The 18,344-nt window shown below is 35.8% G+C and overlaps 2 protein-coding genes and 1 non-coding gene across 3 annotated transcripts; 2 read left to right on the top strand and 1 right to left on the bottom strand.

Annotated features, from left to right (window-relative positions):
- Positions 1-853: 853 nt before the first annotated feature.
- On the top strand, positions 854-7,228 carry LOC120088553 (callose synthase 12-like). Its single transcript, XM_090306164.1, has 3 exons — positions 854-6,454; positions 6,555-6,720; positions 6,938-7,228. Exon 1 carries the CDS (start codon positions 1,153-1,155, stop codon positions 6,451-6,453), a length of 5,301 nt encoding a protein of 1,766 aa, XP_090162290.1. The 5' UTR covers positions 854-1,152; the 3' UTR covers position 6,454; positions 6,555-6,720; positions 6,938-7,228.
- On the top strand, positions 4,094-4,174 carry LOC120089568 (small nucleolar RNA J33). The gene has a single exon (XR_005485243.1). It is a non-coding gene; the product is annotated as a small nucleolar RNA J33 (small nucleolar RNA).
- Positions 7,229-7,707: 479 nt separating the features above from the next.
- MAN2 (Glycosyl hydrolase superfamily protein) lies at positions 7,708-12,212 on the bottom strand. The gene is made up of 5 exons (XM_039046107.2): positions 11,011-12,212; positions 9,999-10,196; positions 9,644-9,766; positions 8,428-8,639; positions 7,708-8,310 (listed from the first exon to the last, which is right to left on the bottom strand). The coding sequence occupies exons 1-5, from the start codon at positions 11,365-11,367 to the stop codon at positions 7,905-7,907; spliced, it is 1,296 nt and encodes a 431-aa protein (XP_038902035.1). The 5' UTR covers positions 11,368-12,212; the 3' UTR covers positions 7,708-7,904.
- Positions 12,213-18,344: the final 6,132 nt, after the last annotated feature.

Genomic DNA, 18,344 nt, shown 5'->3' with positions numbered 1-18,344 from the left:
TTGCCAATAAATTAGAATTACCGTGGAAAATAGCAGGTGATCTTTAATCGTTTCAAAATGACAGTAAAGAAAATACAAAAAAAATACGTAATTTTTTTTTCCCTTTAATATAAGATGGGAAACTCGAATCCCATATAAAATATAGTATAAAATTACGTACTTTATATCAATCAAACTAAGCTCATTTTGATATATTTAACTTGGATTATTTAAAGGAAAAAAACTTACATGATAGAAATGAGAATCAAGATGGATGAGCCCCACATACTCTAACTTTATTTTCAATTCTACGTCTAATTAAAATCATTGTCAACGCTACACAAGCATAACTCAATGTATATGACATAAAATATATATTTTTAATAAAATGTTAGAGGTTTAAATCGTTCACCCCATATTATTAAATTAAAAGAAGTCATTGTCATGTACGATATCTAATGACACTATGATTGTAACATTCAAAACTTAGGTGGGGATATGAATGAACCGAGATCACATTTAAATGAGAAAGATCTTGAAGATATGAAAGTATGGCTAAGAAAGTCTTAAAAGAATTGAAAGTCACTATCTATATAAGCAAAATGAATATTTCTTTTTGGTGGCTTAATCATAGAAATTTTATGTTAGATGACCTTTTCTTCAGAAGTATGTAAGTGAAGATAGAGTATGCTAAAAGAATCCGATGTTGTCAGGTTATAGGAGATATAAGAGAATATCGAGGTTATCAAGTGTCGAATTCGGATTCTAAATTAAAGTTTGATCTCTTATCATGAAAAAAAAAAGATGTTTGAATTTTTGAACCAAACTTCAAAATTGATAGTATATGTGAATTGAGGTAGGGGTGGTAATTTTATTTTTCAAAATGGTAAAGAAAACACTAATTTTAGATATTTCCAAGTTGATATTGAAGGAAAATCACACGAAACGACTACATGAGATGAACAAAACGGCAACGCGGAAACCAGGACTCGTCTTCTCCTTCTGGCTTCTCCATTTTCCCAATGCGCTACTCTGTCTTCTGCTATTCACCTTTATCTCTCTACTCCGCCTTCTGGCTTCTCTCTCTTCTAAAACCTCTCCGGTTCGACGAAATCTGAAGCTTTTTACAATCACATCACTCGTTTTCTTCAATCTAACCTTGATTTTCATGTCATGAGTACTCGCCACCGCCCTCCGCCGCCGCGCCCTGGTCCGCCGGACGAAAACGAACCCTACAATATAATACCCATCCACAATCTCCTTGCTGACCACCCTTCCCTTCGTTTTCCCGAGGTTCGTGCTGCCACTGCTGCCCTACGAGCAGTGGGTAACCTCCGGAAGCCGCCGTATGTTCAATGGCTCGATCACATGGATATTCTCGATTGGCTCGCCCTCTTCTTTGGGTTTCAGAAGGATAACGTTCGGAATCAACGGGAGCATCTTGTGCTTCATTTGGCTAATGCTCAGATGCGCTTAACCCCTCCTCCTGACAATATCGATACCCTCGACGCTACCGTTTTACGGCGTTTCAGGAAGAAGCTGTTGAAGAATTACACCAATTGGTGCTCCTACTTGGGGAAGAAGTCCAACATTTGGATCTCGGATCGTCGGGAGGCGGATCAGCGCCGCGAATTGCTTTATGTTTCGTTGTACTTGCTGATATGGGGTGAGTCCGCTAATTTACGCTTCGTTCCTGAATGTATTTGTTATATTTTCCATCACATGGCCATGGAACTGAATAAGATTTTGGAGGATTATATTGATGAGAATACCGGACAGCCTATATTGCCCTCTATATCGGGCGAAAATGCTTACCTAAATTGTGTTGTTAAACCCATTTACGAGACCATAAAAGCTGAGGTTGAGAGTAGCAAAAATGGTACTGCCCCACATCGTGTTTGGAGGAACTATGACGACATTAACGAATATTTTTGGAGTAAGAGGTGTTTTCAGAAACTCAAATGGCCCATTGATGTGGGTAGTAACTTCTTTGTGACTTCTAGCAGGAGTAGGCATGTAGGGAAGACTGGGTTTGTTGAGCAGAGGTCTTTTTGGAACTTGTTTCGAAGTTTTGATCGTCTATGGGTAATGTTAATTCTATTTCTCCAGGCTGCAATTATTGTTGCATGGGACGGGAGGCAGCCATGGTTTTCGTTGAGGGAGCGAGATGTCCAAATTAAGCTTTTATCTGTGTTTTTCACTTGGAGTGGCTTGAGGTTTCTGAAGTCATTGCTTGATGCAGCGATGCAGTATAGTTTGGTTTCAAGGGAAACTTTGGGACTTGGAGTGAGAATGATAATGAAATCCATTGTTGCTGCAGCATGGACTATTCTGTTCGTGGTGTTTTATGTGAGGATTTGGTCGCAGAGGAGCCGAGATAGAGTTTGGTCTACTCAGGCTAACAAGGACGTCGGCAATTTTCTTATTGCAGCAGGCGTTTTTATTGCTCCAGAGGTTTTGGCGTTGGCTCTTTTTATCCTTCCATGGATTAGAAATTTTATGGAAGAGACCAACTGGAAGATCTTTTATATGTTGTCCTGGTGGTTTCAGAGCAGGACTTTTGTTGGCCGTGGGTTGAGGGAAGGCCTAGTGGACAATATTAAGTACAGCTTGTTCTGGATTCTGGTGCTTGCTACAAAATTCGCCTTCAGTTATTTTCTGCAGATCAAGCCCATGATGGGTCCGACGAGAGCACTGTTGAATTTGGGGGATGTGACCTACGAGTGGCATCAGTTCTTTAGGGGGAGTAACAGATTTGCTGTCGTATTACTTTGGCTTCCTGTTGTCTTGATCTACCTCATGGATTTGCAGATTTGGTATTCAATCTACTCCTCTTTTGTTGGGGCAGCTGTTGGGTTGTTTGACCACTTGGGTGAAATACGGAATATGCCACAGTTGAGGCTGAGGTTCCAGTTCTTTGCCAGTGCCATTCAATTTAATCTAATGCCTGAAGAGCAACTTCTGAATGCCAGGGGGACACTGAAGAGCAAGTTTAAAGATGCTATTCATCGGTTGAAGCTTAGATATGGTCTTGGCCACTCTTATAAGAAGCTTGAATCTAATCAGGTTGAGGCAACTAAGTTTGCTATAATATGGAATGAGATAATAACCATTTTCAGGGAAGAAGATATTATCTCTGATCGTGAGGTTGAGCTATTGGAGTTGCCCCAAAATTCTTGGAATATTAAAGTTATTCGCTGGCCATGTTTCCTTCTCTGCAATGAGCTATTGCTTGCACTCAGTCAGGCCAAAGAATTAGTAGATGCTCCTGACAAATGGCTCTGGCATAAGATATGCAAGAATGAGTATAGACGCTGTGCAGTCATTGAAGCTTATGAATCCATTAAGCATTTGCTACTCCAGATTCTTAAGCATAATAGTGAAGAGAAATCAATTATGACAGTTTTGTTCCAAGAGATTGATCACTCTATCGAGATTGAGAAGTTCACAAAAACATTCAATATGAATGCATTACCAGAGCTCCATTCCAAGTTGATCAAACTTGCTGAACTATTGAACAAACCTAAGAAAGACACTAACCAAGTTGTGAACACTCTACAGGCCCTTTATGAAATTTCCACTCGAGACTTCTTCAAGGAGAAGCGAACAGGTGATCAACTAATAATTGATGGATTGGCTCTCCGTAACTCAACTTCAACAACTGGGCTCCTTTTTGAAAATGCTGTTAAGTTTCCTGATGCTAGTAATGAGAGCTTTTACCGCCAGGTTCGCCGTTTGCATACCATTCTTACGTCTCGGGACTCTATGCATAACATACCAATAAATCTTGAGGCAAGGCGCCGACTTGCTTTTTTCAGTAACTCCTTATTCATGAACATTCCTCATGCTCCTCAAGTTGAGAAAATGATGGCTTTCAGTGTTCTGACCCCCTATTATAGCGAAGAAGTATTATACAGCAAAGAACAGCTTCGTACTGAAAATGAAGATGGAATCTCAATTCTCTATTATCTTCAGACAATTTATGTTGATGAATGGAAAAATTTCCTGGAACGTATGCACCGTGAAGGGATGGTGAAAGACAGTGAAATTTGGACAACCAAGCTAAGAGATCTTAGGCTCTGGGCATCATTCAGGGGTCAGACACTAACCCGAACTGTGAGAGGAATGATGTATTATTATCGAGCTCTCAAAATGCTGGCATATTTGGATTCTGCTTCTGAGATGGACATTAGGGAAGGATCACAAGAACTTAATTCTATGAGACGAGAAGGTAGTATTGATGGTAGTGCCTCAGATAGGTCAAGTCCGTCTAGGAGCTTAAGTAGAAAGGGCAGTTCAGTAAGTTTGCTTTTTAAAGGCCATGAGTATGGGACTGCTTTGATGAAATATACTTACGTGGTTGCCTGTCAGATCTACGGGACCCAAAAGGCCAAAAAAGATCCTCATGCTGAGGAAATTTTATATTTGATGAAAACCAATGAGGCCCTGCGAGTTGCCTATGTTGATGAGGTTTCTACTGGGAGAGAAGAGAAAGAGTACTACTCGGTTCTGGTAAAATATGATCATCAGCTAGAGAAGGAAGTGGAGATTTACAGGATAAAGTTGCCTGGTCCCCTGAAGCTTGGAGAGGGTAAGCCGGAGAACCAAAATCATGCTATTATCTTTACACGTGGTGATGCAGTACAAACAATTGATATGAACCAAGATAATTATTTTGAGGAGGCACTCAAAATGAGAAATCTCTTGGAAGAATATAGGCACAATTATGGAATTAGGAAGCCCACTATCCTGGGAGTTCGAGAGCATATTTTTACTGGTTCTGTTTCATCACTTGCTTGGTTTATGTCAGCTCAGGAAACTAGTTTTGTCACATTGGGTCAGCGGGTTCTAGCTAACCCATTAAAAATTCGTATGCATTATGGTCATCCAGATGTGTTTGATCGTTTTTGGTTCTTGACTAGAGGTGGAATTAGTAAAGCATCCAGAGTAATCAACATCAGTGAGGACATATTTGCTGGCTTTAACTGTACGCTGCGTGGAGGAAATGTTACACACCATGAATACATCCAAGTAGGCAAGGGGAGGGATGTTGGATTGAATCAGGTTTCCATGTTTGAAGCCAAGGTTGCTAGTGGAAATGGGGAGCAAATTCTTAGTAGAGATGTATACAGGTTGGGTCACAGGCTCGACTTCTTCCGTATGCTATCATTCTTTTACACTACTGTTGGATTCTTTTTCAACACAATGATGGTAACTTTAACTGTATATGCATTCTTATGGGGGCGACTTTATCTTGCTCTTAGTGGCATTGAAAATAGTATTGCTAGCGAATCTAATAATGGGGCACTTGCTACAATATTGAACCAGCAGTTCATCATTCAACTTGGTCTTTTCACTGCACTGCCAATGATAGTAGAGAATTCGCTTGAACAAGGCTTCCTTCAATCAATCTGGGATTTTTTGACCATGCAACTCCAGCTCTCATCTATATTCTACACATTTTCGATGGGAACTCGTGCTCATTATTTTGGAAGAACAATTCTTCATGGAGGTGCAAAATATCGGGCTACAGGCCGTGGTTTTGTCGTGCAGCACAAGAGTTTTGCGGAAAACTATAGGCTTTATGCTCGTAGCCATTTCATTAAAGCAATTGAACTTGGTTTGATCCTTACTGTTTATGCATCACACAGTGCAGTATCTTCTGACACATTTGTTTATATTGCCATGACCTTCACGAGTTGGTTCCTCGTAATTTCATGGTTGATGGCCCCGTTTGTATTCAATCCTTCTGGTTTTGATTGGTTGAAGACTGTATATGACTTTGATGAGTTCATGAACTGGATATGGTATCGTGGCAGCATATTTGCAAAAGCTGAACAGAGTTGGGAAAGATGGTGGTATGAAGAGCAGGATCATTTAAAGACAACTGGGTTTTGGGGAAAGGTGCTGGAGGTGATCCTTGACCTCAGATTCTTCTTTTTCCAGTATGGTATTGTATATCAGCTTGGAATTTCTGCTGGCAGTACGAGTATTGCTGTTTACCTGCTGTCTTGGATATGCGTGTTTGTGGCCTTGGCAACTTATGTCGTTGTAGCATATGCTCGGGACAAATATGCTGCAAAAGAGCACATCTACTATCGGCTTGTCCAATTCCTGATTATTATACTTGCAATAGTCGTTATAGTTGCCTTGCTTGAATTCACATCATTCAAATTCAGAGATATATTCACTAGTTTGCTGGCGTTTCTTCCCACGGGATGGGGATTACTGTTGATTGCTCAAGTACTCCGTCCCTTCCTCCATTCGACCATACTCTGGGACATTGTTATTGCTGTGGCACGATTCTATGATATATTGTTCGGAGTGATCGTCATGATTCCCGTGGCAGTTCTATCATGGTTACCTGGGTTTCAGTCGATGCAGACGAGGATCTTATTCAATGAAGCTTTCAGTAGAGGCCTTCGAATATTCCAGATTGTTACTGGAAAAAAATCCAAGGTTGATCAAGATTGAGGTAATTGCTTTATCTCCAATGTTTGCAATACCATCTCTATTCAGTTTGGTCAGTTTCTTTGAAATGGTAACTGATAATAAAAAGTTGTCATTCATTTCAGGGTTAAAACGTCAGCATCAGATGTAGAGAAATCATACAATTTAGTCGCCAGTGTTCGTGCTTTTATCCAGAATCGCTTTGCATAGTCTGAGGCAGATGTGAACTCTCCTACTTGTGATTATATTTGATTCACGTTTCAAATTTGTGTACGGATCAGCTTCTCATAGGTAAATTTGTTGGTAATTTTGGGGGAAGTTTTATGTATTATATCCTCCCACAGAAGAATCCGTTGTAATAGATTTGTCTGATCCGATTATTGCTCGAGTTATTGACATTCTTTCTTTCGCATTTGCAGTTATTTGTTGATGTAAAAATGAACAATGCTTGTAGCTTTCCATAGCCTTATACTTCTACTTATTGAGTTTATACATTCATTTTTTGCAGCCAATCCTGACATCTGCTGTCGTTGGAACACTTTCCATTTTCATCTTGGCCAACTTGTAAATAATAGTTATTTTAGATTACATGAGTTCCAAAGAATCAACATTACCATTTCATCGTGAAGTTTGGACACGGAGTTGAGTTATGAAATTTAGATTTAATATGTAGTTAAAAAATCTGTGTTTGCAGTATAAAGTTGTAAACTGAAATTTTTCGATATATGTATAAAATAGAAAAGGAGAGATGATAAACTTCAATAATACACAATAATGAAGTTGAGTTATTTAATACCAATTTTATGAAATTGGTGGACAAGATGGTCCATTTTTTACCATGAGAAAAACATTCACAATTTCTGATTTAAAACGTTTTTTTATTGATTTTTTGTTTTGAATAACTTAAAAGCAGCCCACATAGATATACATATATTCTTTTAATCTTGAAATTCGCCAACATTTTTCCTTTTACTGATTTACAAGTTCATGTTAGTAAGATGGTTCTACCATCCCCAGATAACATAAGAATTCCTCAGAATCCTCGTAGGCAAATTAGCTTTGATGTTGTTAGCATTACAATGATGTCTAACTTACGTCTTGGTCTTCAAACTCGTCTCTTGTGGACTTGAACTAACGAAGTCAATGGCAGACACGACTTCAAGCTTCCGAACCTCTGTAGCTAGAGAGGTTTGCTAAGAAGCAAGACACTCACATTATGGACTAATAATTTAGATGCATACTAGTAGGCAATTGCAGCTTTGGAGAGGACTTGAAAAGTAAAATAAAATAGAATTTATGACTTATATATTTGCTCAAAAAACATTACAGCTTGTACCAGTTCATGTGAAACTCAATACTATATGTTAAACTAACTAATCTATTCTGAATATGTATCAACAAAAGAAACAAAGGGCAGAGAGGCAGAATATAGCAACAAGTGAACAAATTGAATTCTCTCAAATAAGATATGAAGATCACCATCTCTGAGCACACACATACTTCAATGCTTTTAGCTGTTGGGCGTCTCCACCAATTCTAGCCAACCTGCATGATTGCTCTATAATAAGCTGATATATCGATTGTCTTTCCCACGGAACGATCCCAAAATCATCGTTACTCTCTTCCATTCCTTCGACAAGGAACTGCCATGCTAAAGAGCCAGCTCCCGATCGCTTCCTCTTGGCAGATTTGTAAATGACGTCATAAACAGTTTTGTAAAATCTATCTCGTTGAGCTGGAGTGAAGCCTTTGTTCAGATCTGACAGTCCAAATTCAGTAAACATGACTGGCTTCTTCATCTCTATATCACCATCTTCAATATGAGAAAGCATCCACTTGGAAACAAACTTCAGTTCATCTTCAAAATCTTGATCATGGAACCTAATTGACATAGAATGTTAATTTTGTTATATAAATAATTGGTTTAAGAGCATATGCATGACTAGAATCATTGATTACTGCCATCCAAGTTTGCAACTGGGGTTCATCAATGCTTACCAATGGTCGGGGTAGATATGAACAGAGGCAAAATCTACATTTGGGATCTCAGAATTACGGATGAAATCAGATCCAAGTCTTGATGCCCACTCTTCCGGGTTCACAGTAGACTTCTTGCGGCTATTTGGACCATAAAATCCTTCCAACCCAACAGTCAGTAGATGTTTCTTGTCAATCGATTTAATGTAAGCTGTCATTTCTTCAATCCATTCCTACAATTTTATTCCTCAAAATAAGCTTATGCATAGATATAGAAACAATCTTTCTTTTTTTTTTGGGGGGGGGGGGGGAACGGTTGGGGATTTCATATTGGAAAAATGGGACCTCATCCTCTTAAGAAAATAGATGAGCTACTCCTCTCATTGGCAATTGGTTTTGAGATGGAACCCCATGTAATCTACTAAAAACCGATCTTCTGCCGATGTCACAGAGCACTCTACCGCTCAGAACTCCTTGCGACAGGGACGTCCCACCCATCGCGAAATAGTCGGAGCCCTAACGCGATGTTTTTTTAAATTGTCGCCAAATGGACGACCGTTGAATAAAAAAACATTGCGATTGAAATGAGTAATGCATTAGGGCTCCAACTATTTCACGATGGGAGAGACATCCCTAATGCGATAATGCTCTGTGACGTCAACATAAGGTTGGTTATAATTGATTTTTTAGAATTGGGTCATTCCACATTAGTGTCTCTAGGATTGAGCCATCCGTACAAAAATCTCGAGAAACAAATATAAGGATCAAGCACAAGGTCAAAATGAATTAATACAAGAATACTGCTTCTGCCATTTACTGATAAAAATATATTGTTCCACATTGGGAGGTTCGTTTTTAAACCTTGAGTTAACTCTGGTAAAATTCACTTATAACATGGTGAAAAATAAACGTAATTTTCCTAAAAGAATTCAACTTGAAGAAAAGTTGAGGTTGAGAAATACCATGCAGGAAGCTCATAACTTTCACACGGCAAAGATTGAAAGACAGAGAAGTTGAGTAAAGAATTCCAAGCTAAAATCAAAATTGAGCAATCAAAAGACTCAAACTGGAGAACAATATGTTCAATGAGGTTCAGTATTCATTTGGTTTAACATCAAGGCGCAAGAAAGAATGAAAATCTTACAACTTAATTGACCTTAGGAGTATGAAGATTTAAACCAAGAGTCCATTTGTTTCAACTTTCAGAAATCAGAAGAATCAAAGTCTTAAAACTTACTTGTAGTGTATCGCCTGAAGCATCGGTCATGCAACGTGGCTCATTAATCAATTCCCATCCAAAGATGGTGGGATCATCTCTATATTCAATTCCAGTGATAGAGTTCTTTCTTGTCAGGACAGTCTGAAAAATATAGTGCACATTAGAACCACGAAACATCATAAGGTAGCAATGTAAGATCCACAAAGACGAGGATAAGAATTTTTGTTTGGTCCAGAGAACTAATGCCTTATACGACGACAAATAGCTATTGGATCAATAAACTAAGAATCCACAGCATAGTTCAAAATGAATACCCAAACCATCAATGTTATGAAGCATACTGGACAAACTCATTGATATACATGGAATGTACCTTAATATAATTTTTAAAATAAATGCGTATCGATGGATCATAGAAGAAGGAATCATTAGAAGAGCTTAAACCAACACCGTCTTGCCATGCCCACTTCACATACTGAGTCTTCCCACCGTATGCTTGCAAGTTGTTGACTAAGCTAAGGAGAAGTCTTATCCCATGCTGCCTTGATTCTGCAATGACATGATCCAAAGCCTGCCACCAAGAAGAATCAGTTAAAAGTTAAAACTTCAGCTGATAGCAGCACAACTTCACATACCCATTTGAGCGAATCCAAAATATCATCAAACCAAACAAATTGTTACGGAAAACATATATACATACATGTTTTCTGTATATAGTTTGGATAATGTGTCATTTTCCTTGTTTCTTAAATAGAGAGAGAGAGAGAGACATGGTAATAGAAAGTTATCTGGTTCTTCCATGAATTCCAACCCTCAGAATATGAACTTGAAACTATTTTGTCAAGTAACAAACAAAACCAGATTGATCTTCCAGCAGCAATCCAAGTTATAATACTTCTTAATGGGTTACAGAACGTGAGAATTCAAATCATACTCCATTAATCCAACTTTAAATGCCGAAGTCACCAGTAACAAACAGGGAACTGACAGAATTTATTGTCCTCAGTCTAATTTATTCATCTTAATCATAATGGCAAGAACTACTGTTCCTTTTCCAAGCACATTATGCAATTTATAAAGTAATTCCATATTGTTTTATAACTACCGACACAGTTCTTATGTCGGTGGAAGCACCCAAGCTCTGCATTCTTTGGCCAATGGAACCTTTCTACCCTTGCAGAATCACTTCATCGCTTTCTAAAACAGACATTGTCATAAAATTTCAGACAAAGGAAACCAATTACAAACACAGAACCAGAGCATTGTGTGTAGAATCAAACAAAAGTTCAACAAATGAAAAACTCAATCACAGAAATGCAGCTCATCATCATGATAGAACCCCAATATATAGCAACAAATGTCAGCTAAGAGTGCAAAATGAATACCTTAAAGACTCGCTCGTTAAACCTGCCAGGAGAAACCTGGAGGGCATTGTAACCACCATCGTTGAAAGCCCAAGTCCGGCAAACTGTAAGCCCCATCTTCCTCGCCGCCTGCAGCATCGCTCTAATTCTAGGCTTTCTATATTCCTCAACGGCATGGTCCATAAACCAATAAGAATTCCATCCATTGATATAAAACGCCTTCCCATTTAACATGAACTGCGTTCCATTCCTTTCTACAAAATTCACTATGGGGATTACTTTAGTATCCCCAATCCTAAAATCCCCAAACGACAAGTAAATGAAAGCCAAACAAGATGCAAATCCAAGAATCGGATAAAACAACCCGTTCCCCGCCATCACTACGAACACAATATAGGCGGCGATGGAAAACCCACAACACAAATCGGAACAATAGTTAAAAAAAACTCAATGTTTATAGCAATCTATCAAAGAAAACCAAAGAACGCTCATACCCAGATGCGATTTCACAACAATAAACCACAAGGAACAAGAATGTCGGCAAAATTAGCCGATCTTATGGTACACCCAGATCCCTATTTCTACCACAAATGTACGCCAACGATTCTTCGTGGGGATTGAATACTAATATCAGTCGCACTTGAAACTAACGGCAATTTTGGGTTTTGATGAATTTATAAGATTGAAGAAATCAAACCAAAACTTGTAGCCCAAAAAAGTAGCCAAGAAAAATTAATGAGAGATTAAGCAAAAGAAGAAAAAAGAGGTTGAGAGAGTATGGTGGAATGTTGGTATCGTTTGATGGTTTAATTAGATCTGCAAGCCCTCTTGTTTTCTCAGTCTTCTCTCTCACGACCCAAAAAAGCAACCGTCTTGTTCAACCCACGTTAATGGGCTATTTTCAAAATTTCAACCAAAACAGCAGAAATTAAAATATACTCCTGTTCCCCCTTTTCGCCATTTTCTGGTTAAAATCTTTCAAACCCCATAATTTTCTTTCAATATACAGACAAAGATCATCTTACCACTACAGTGGATCTCAAAAAACTTCTTCTGAATCACTCACATGTTGGAGTTTTTCTCTGTCTCCCATTTTTTTAAGCTATTTCATCTGAGAATCTAAGTCTTTATGCGTCAGAAAATAGACAAAGGCAATAAAAATAGTTTAACAATTTGTACATTTGTCCACATTGGTAGATGGAGAATATTGTAAGAAGTAATTTATATATGGAAAGCTAAAAGGATTCATCAATGAAACAACAGCCTTTATTAAGTAAATTCTTGAGAATTGTTAATTATGGTGAAACTAATGAAAGGGCAACCACAAAGAGGCATTGATTTTCATGTTGATTACAAGTCCTCATGATTAATGTTGTCATTATTGGTTAGAAAGTGGATTAGTGAAAGCTGGCATTTGGTGATTAGTACAAAAGTAATGTCTGATTAATGAGTTTTTCTTGATTAAGAAATGGGGAAGTAAACATTTTTCCCCTTTGATAGAGTAATTGAAATTGGAGGCATTTTAAGATGTTGGGATGGATTTGATTTGATTAATTATTTTTTAAAAATTATTCATGAGATCCTTTTATGAGTAGGAGCCGACAAAAATGATATAATTGGGTGAGTAGGTAATTGTTATACAGTGTTTCTGTTGCGAAAGGGAACTGAAAATAAAATTATTATTATTATTATTATTATTATTATTATTATTTATTTATTTATTTATTTTTTAAAAAGAAAGATTCCACACTCGTATCTCAAAAGGGAAACTCCATATTAAGTAATTAAGTAATGTTGGATTATTGGTTTTCTTTTTGGTGTTTTTGACCAAACAAATTAGGAAGAGTAATTTTCTCTTGGGATATATGTTCACAAGTCCTATGAGATTTGTGATTGATTTTATTTGGTATTCTACACTTAAGAAACGAGAAAGAGGATTTAATAGTAGGGAAGCTTTGGGCGCTATTGAAATGCTATTCGTTTCCATAATACTCATGTAGATGTCAAATCAATCTTGTAGATAGTTGAGAAAGATTTTGAGATTTATAAGAATAAAAGGATCGAGTTTCCTTAAGAGGATACTTCGTCCCACCTGTCAGTCAATTGTTGGAAGTGACCGACCATGGAGTTGTAGAAACCCAATGTTGACTGGTTGGGGTCTGTCCATCACAACAGTACGTGTTGGATCATCTGTGATGAGAAGTGCAATCTAGTTGGTGGGGGATGCACCTTCATCTTGTCCAGTTGGCTAATTAAAGTTTTAGAAGCCAAGACCATTGTTGATGGTTTATCATATATTTGGGAGGTGTGGAATGGGAAAAATCCTTGAGTGGTTGTGGATTTGACTCATTTGAAGTTATCTCGCTCCTGAATCAATTAGAGTCTGATTTGTCTATTGTTAATTCTTTTGTGGAAAAGACTCTTTTTTTAGTCAATTTTGTTCATGTTTTATCTTTTTGTAAAATTCTTAGAGAGGAGAACAAAGTTACTCGTAATCTAGAAGCTATTGGGTTATTTTATTTTGTGTGAAGCTCACAATTAAGGTCCATTTGGGCCCATTATGTTTTAAACTATAAAAAACTTGCAGTTGGTTGATTGTGTGTCACGAAAATCGAGAAGAAAAAAACAGCGGTGAGAAATTAGAAAGAAAAATACAAAATATGTTAAAGATTTGAAGTTGGTTCTAGTTTTTAAGGATGTTGTTGGTATTGTCGTTTGAGATATAGTTTAAGTGTCTTTTAAATTATCCCTCATATTGTCTCTCAAATTGCTAATCTTATAGAATATTTTTTTTCTTATAGAAAATCTTGGATGGTTTATTCCTTAAGGATTCTTTCTTTTCAATGTTTAGTTGAAATTTTAGGGTTACACTTTCAAAGTTTAGTGTGCCATTTTTGAAAGATTTACCGTGTGGATTGTCTTGTGTCTTTCCGTGTGGATTGTCTTGTGTCTTTCGGCTGAAACACACAAGTGTGTTCATCCTTCAGATGATGAAGGCTTGTCATGGTTATTGATCTTGAGTTTTTCTCGAGATCTTGTTGAATCATCTACTACAGCTTGAGAAAGAATTCTCATACTTAGAATGAGCATAAGTTATTCAAGTGAAGGGAATTTCGTTTGAAGGTGGAAAGATAACTAATCCTTGAGAGTAGGTCTTACACTTGGGAGGAGTTTGAGTGATCATTTGCTAATGTTCTCATACTTAGGGGGAGCCTAAGTTTCATTGATAGGGAGTTCACACCTAAGGGGAGCTAAAATGATCTTACACTAAGTTAGGTTATTTGTGTATCATTGTGATCGTCAACTATTTACAGATAAGTACAAAATCGTAATTGCTTGATTACATATTAATGAATTTATCTTGTGTGTACAGAACTAAGGTCGAAAAGATTGAGAAATAGACATAGGTCATCGAAAGGATCTCGGAGACCCACCAAAACACGAAAGCCAGAATCTTTCAGAAAATGGATTCCTATTCGAAGAGTGCATAACCGCATGGATAAGCTCACACTAACCCATCCCCAAGACATAGGTGATATTGTATCGAACTAGGTCATAAAACCTTATATTCTATCTTTTAATTTTTCTTTCTGCATTTGCCTTATTGTCATAAGAATTGCTGGAACTTTGTGTTTAACAAGTTACATTGTGTGTCAGATAACTTGTATTTAAGAAAAGAATACATTCTCTACATTAGTGTATTTTAGCCTTTTGGAGGTCGATTTTTGGCTTGATCAAGCTAAAATTTTGACAACATATTCTTAACACGAGGATATTTAATTTGGATAGTGGAAGTTTCTTTTGTAGCTACCTACAGTCAAATTATAGTGGGTAATTGGGTTGCCACTTCAAGTGAGATCTTTCTAATTTATCATTATCTATTGTTGTCGTTTGTTACTGAGATTTATTAATCTTGAGATATCTATTGTGTATACATTTAATTTTAACTTGGAAACTGTTGTAACCAATTATTGATTATATCGGTCCTTGGTTTTTATTCATCGCTTTGAGGAGGTTTTTCTACGTTAAAATTGTTTATGTCATTTCTTAGTTGATTATTTTCCTAGAGATTTATACAAAATGAGATAATTGATCCAAAAGATATGGTGTTTATTCCAACATAGCTTTGACATCTTTTTTAGATTGTCTGACTCTTGGAAGGAGGTCTTTCAACCTACTGTTTTGTCCTTTATTCTTGAGAGGGATTGATGCTTTCGTGTTTGTTGGTGGTTTCTAGTTTTATTCATCTCATCTTAAAAAAAAAAAAGAACTTTGTTTGATTATAATATCATTTTATTTTTTTTTAAAAAGTTAATATTTACTTTCTCTAAGTTTTAATTATAATTTTTATCTACATGAAAGAAACACTTGAATTCTTAATTAAATTAAAAAAAATAAAAACATTTCAAAAGTGTTTATTATTAAAAGGAGTCATTGCAAATGATTCTAACACTTTTTTTTTTTTTTTTTTTTTTTTTTTTTTTTTTTATCACATACATATCTTTTTCACATAATTAAATCAATTAACAGATACATTTTTTTTTGTTATTGAACTAAAAATTAATATTTAGCTCTCGTCTTTTCATAATTTCTTGATAAGTTTATTGGTTTGGTTTACGATAATGTTGTGTGTGTTTTAAAATAATGAAATTAGAAACAATCTTGAAGTGCATAAAACTGTCTCCCTTAAGAGAACAATGCATTAACTACAACAGAACATTAATTAATTAATCTTTCTAATATATATATTCCTCTAATTTTTAATAAATACACAAAACAATTAGTTTGATTCAAACCACATCAAAGAAAGATTTTTAAAAAAAATCCTATTTTGGTCCTAATTATTCTTGTTCTATTTTGATTTCTAAACTTTCAAAAATAGACATTGCGATGCGAAAAGCTTTGTTTGGAGAAATAGAAAGAACATGTATCACACATGCAAAATCTGAAAAAATCCCACATGAATTCTCTACCATACTCGGTATTCAAGAATCAGTACATGAAATTTTAATGAATTTCAAAGAAATTGTATTGAAAAGTAATCTGTATGGAACTCGTGATGTGTCTATTTGTGTCAAGGGTCCTAGATGTGTAACTGCTCAAGATATCATCTTACCACCTTTTGTGGAAATCATTGATAATACACAACATATAACTAACCTAATGGAGCCAATTAATCTTTATATTGAATTAAAGATCGAGAGAAATTGCGGATATCGTATACAAATGCCAAATAATTTTCAAGATGCAAGTTATCCTATAGATGCTATATTCATACCTGCAAATCATTGTATTCATTCTTATGTAAATGGGAATGAAAAACGGGAGGTACTTTGTCTCGAAATATGGATCAATGGAAGTTTAACTTTTAGAGAAACACTTCATGAAGCTCTCGGAATTTGATTGATTTATTTATTCTTTTTTACATGCGGAAGAAGAAAAAGAAAACTTCCATTTAAAAAACAATAAACAGAAAGTTACTTTACCCATTTTTACTTTACATGAGAAATTGGCTAAACTAAGGAAACAAAAAATAGAAATAGCATTAAAATATATTTTTATTAACCAATCAAAATTACCTTCTAGGATCTATAATTGGTCCAAAATTCATTTATTTGCATCAAGTTTTCCAGGGGCTCATTCAAAACTTATTCGAACTATTACTCAATAGAAAATAAGAGCTTTAGCTTCAACTTATCAAGATAGAGGTAGGCAAAAAAGCAATTTTCGACAGCTGTAGATCGCTCGAATAAATGCAGTAATTCGATCTAACAAGGTAGACTACAGTTATAGTAGATTCATACACAATCTGTACAAGAGGCAGTTGCTTCTTAATCATCAAATTCTTGCCAAAATTACTATATTAAATAAAAATTGTCTTTATATGATTTCCAATGAGATCATAAAATAAAAAGATTTGAAAGAATCCAATGGAATACTTAAAATGGAGTTCTCTAGAGACTCCGAGAAGGTAGAGTAGAAATTAGTATGATGAAATATGACAATATGATAAAGTGATCAAAATGAAATTATGTTCAATAAAAAAAAATGATTTATTCTTCTTTCACTATTCTTTTTTTTTTCTTTTCGTTTACGACACGACAATCAAATCTAGATTTTTGGATTTTTCGAACAAAGCATCAATCTTAGTTGAGTTTGGATTAGAATTTTAATTCAATTAAAGAGTAAGCCTATTTATTCCTGGTTCTAAGATCAATAGTTTTAGCGGTCGACTCGCTTCTTTCAAATTGTTTCTCATTATTAAGAAAAGGTAACAAAGATAAAATACGAGCTTGTTTTATAGCAATAGTAATTAAGCGTTGTTGTTTTAAGGTCAATTTATTTACCTGTCTAGATAATATTTTTCCTTGTTCACTAATAAATCAACTAATTAAACTCATGTTTCTATAATCAATTTGATCCCCGATTCACGAATGCTTTAGTCTATAAACTTTTAAAAAATCTTTATTTTGGTCCATACTATTAAGATTTTGTTAATTCTCATAAAATTGCATCTAGCATGCATTGAACAAAATGAAGGTGAAGTAAAATGCCAACAACTAACACGCCAAAATACTAAACGACCAGAATCTTGAACAAAAATTGATTTTTGAGTTCTATAGAAAATCGCTTTACCACCTAATTCAAAATTGAAACCCTATATTTTATAGCATGATTAACTTATTTGACAGCCTAGTCATCTAAAAATACAAGTCATCTCATCATTTTGTTCAAGAGTTAGCAAAATTTTAATAGCAAGAAAGAGATGTTCATGGGGTGGGGTGGGGCCAGGGATGCCATTCCTCGTCTCCGTCCTCACTCCCCATTTCATTCTCCATCCTCGTGAAATTCTCCACGGGGATCAGGGCGGGGATTCCCTGTAGGATATTCACGGGAATCGGGTTCCCCACGGAAAATTTTTCCTTGTTACTTCTTTTTCTTTAAAAAAAACCAATTAATTTAAACCACTAATGTTAGCAAATTTTAATTAAATAATTAACTTTATCACTAAATTATTTATTATGGTTAGTTTTATATGACAATTTGAATTTAACTCAAATTTTAGCCTAAAAAAACTAATTAATTTTTTTAGTAGAAAGAAATAAATATAAATCAAATTATTCACATATATAATCTAAATTTAAACATGAAATTTAAATGTAATATTTATATAATGATAATAATAATAACATATCATTATATAATTATATTAAATAAATATGTAGGAGCTAATTAGGAAGAGGATAGGGGACAGGGAACAGGGTGGGGGTAGGGACGAGGACGGGGAATGCATTCCCCGTCCACGTCCCCATTTTGCTCATTGAAATTTTTTCCCCTCATTTCCCGCCTAATCG

This window comes from Benincasa hispida, chromosome 10 (assembly GCF_027475165.1).
Source record: "Benincasa hispida cultivar pf3 chromosome 10, pf3_genome.v1.1, whole genome shotgun sequence".
Taxonomy (NCBI): domain Eukaryota; kingdom Viridiplantae; phylum Streptophyta; class Magnoliopsida; order Cucurbitales; family Cucurbitaceae; genus Benincasa; species Benincasa hispida.
This window is presented reverse-complemented; position numbering and strand designations above follow the sequence as displayed.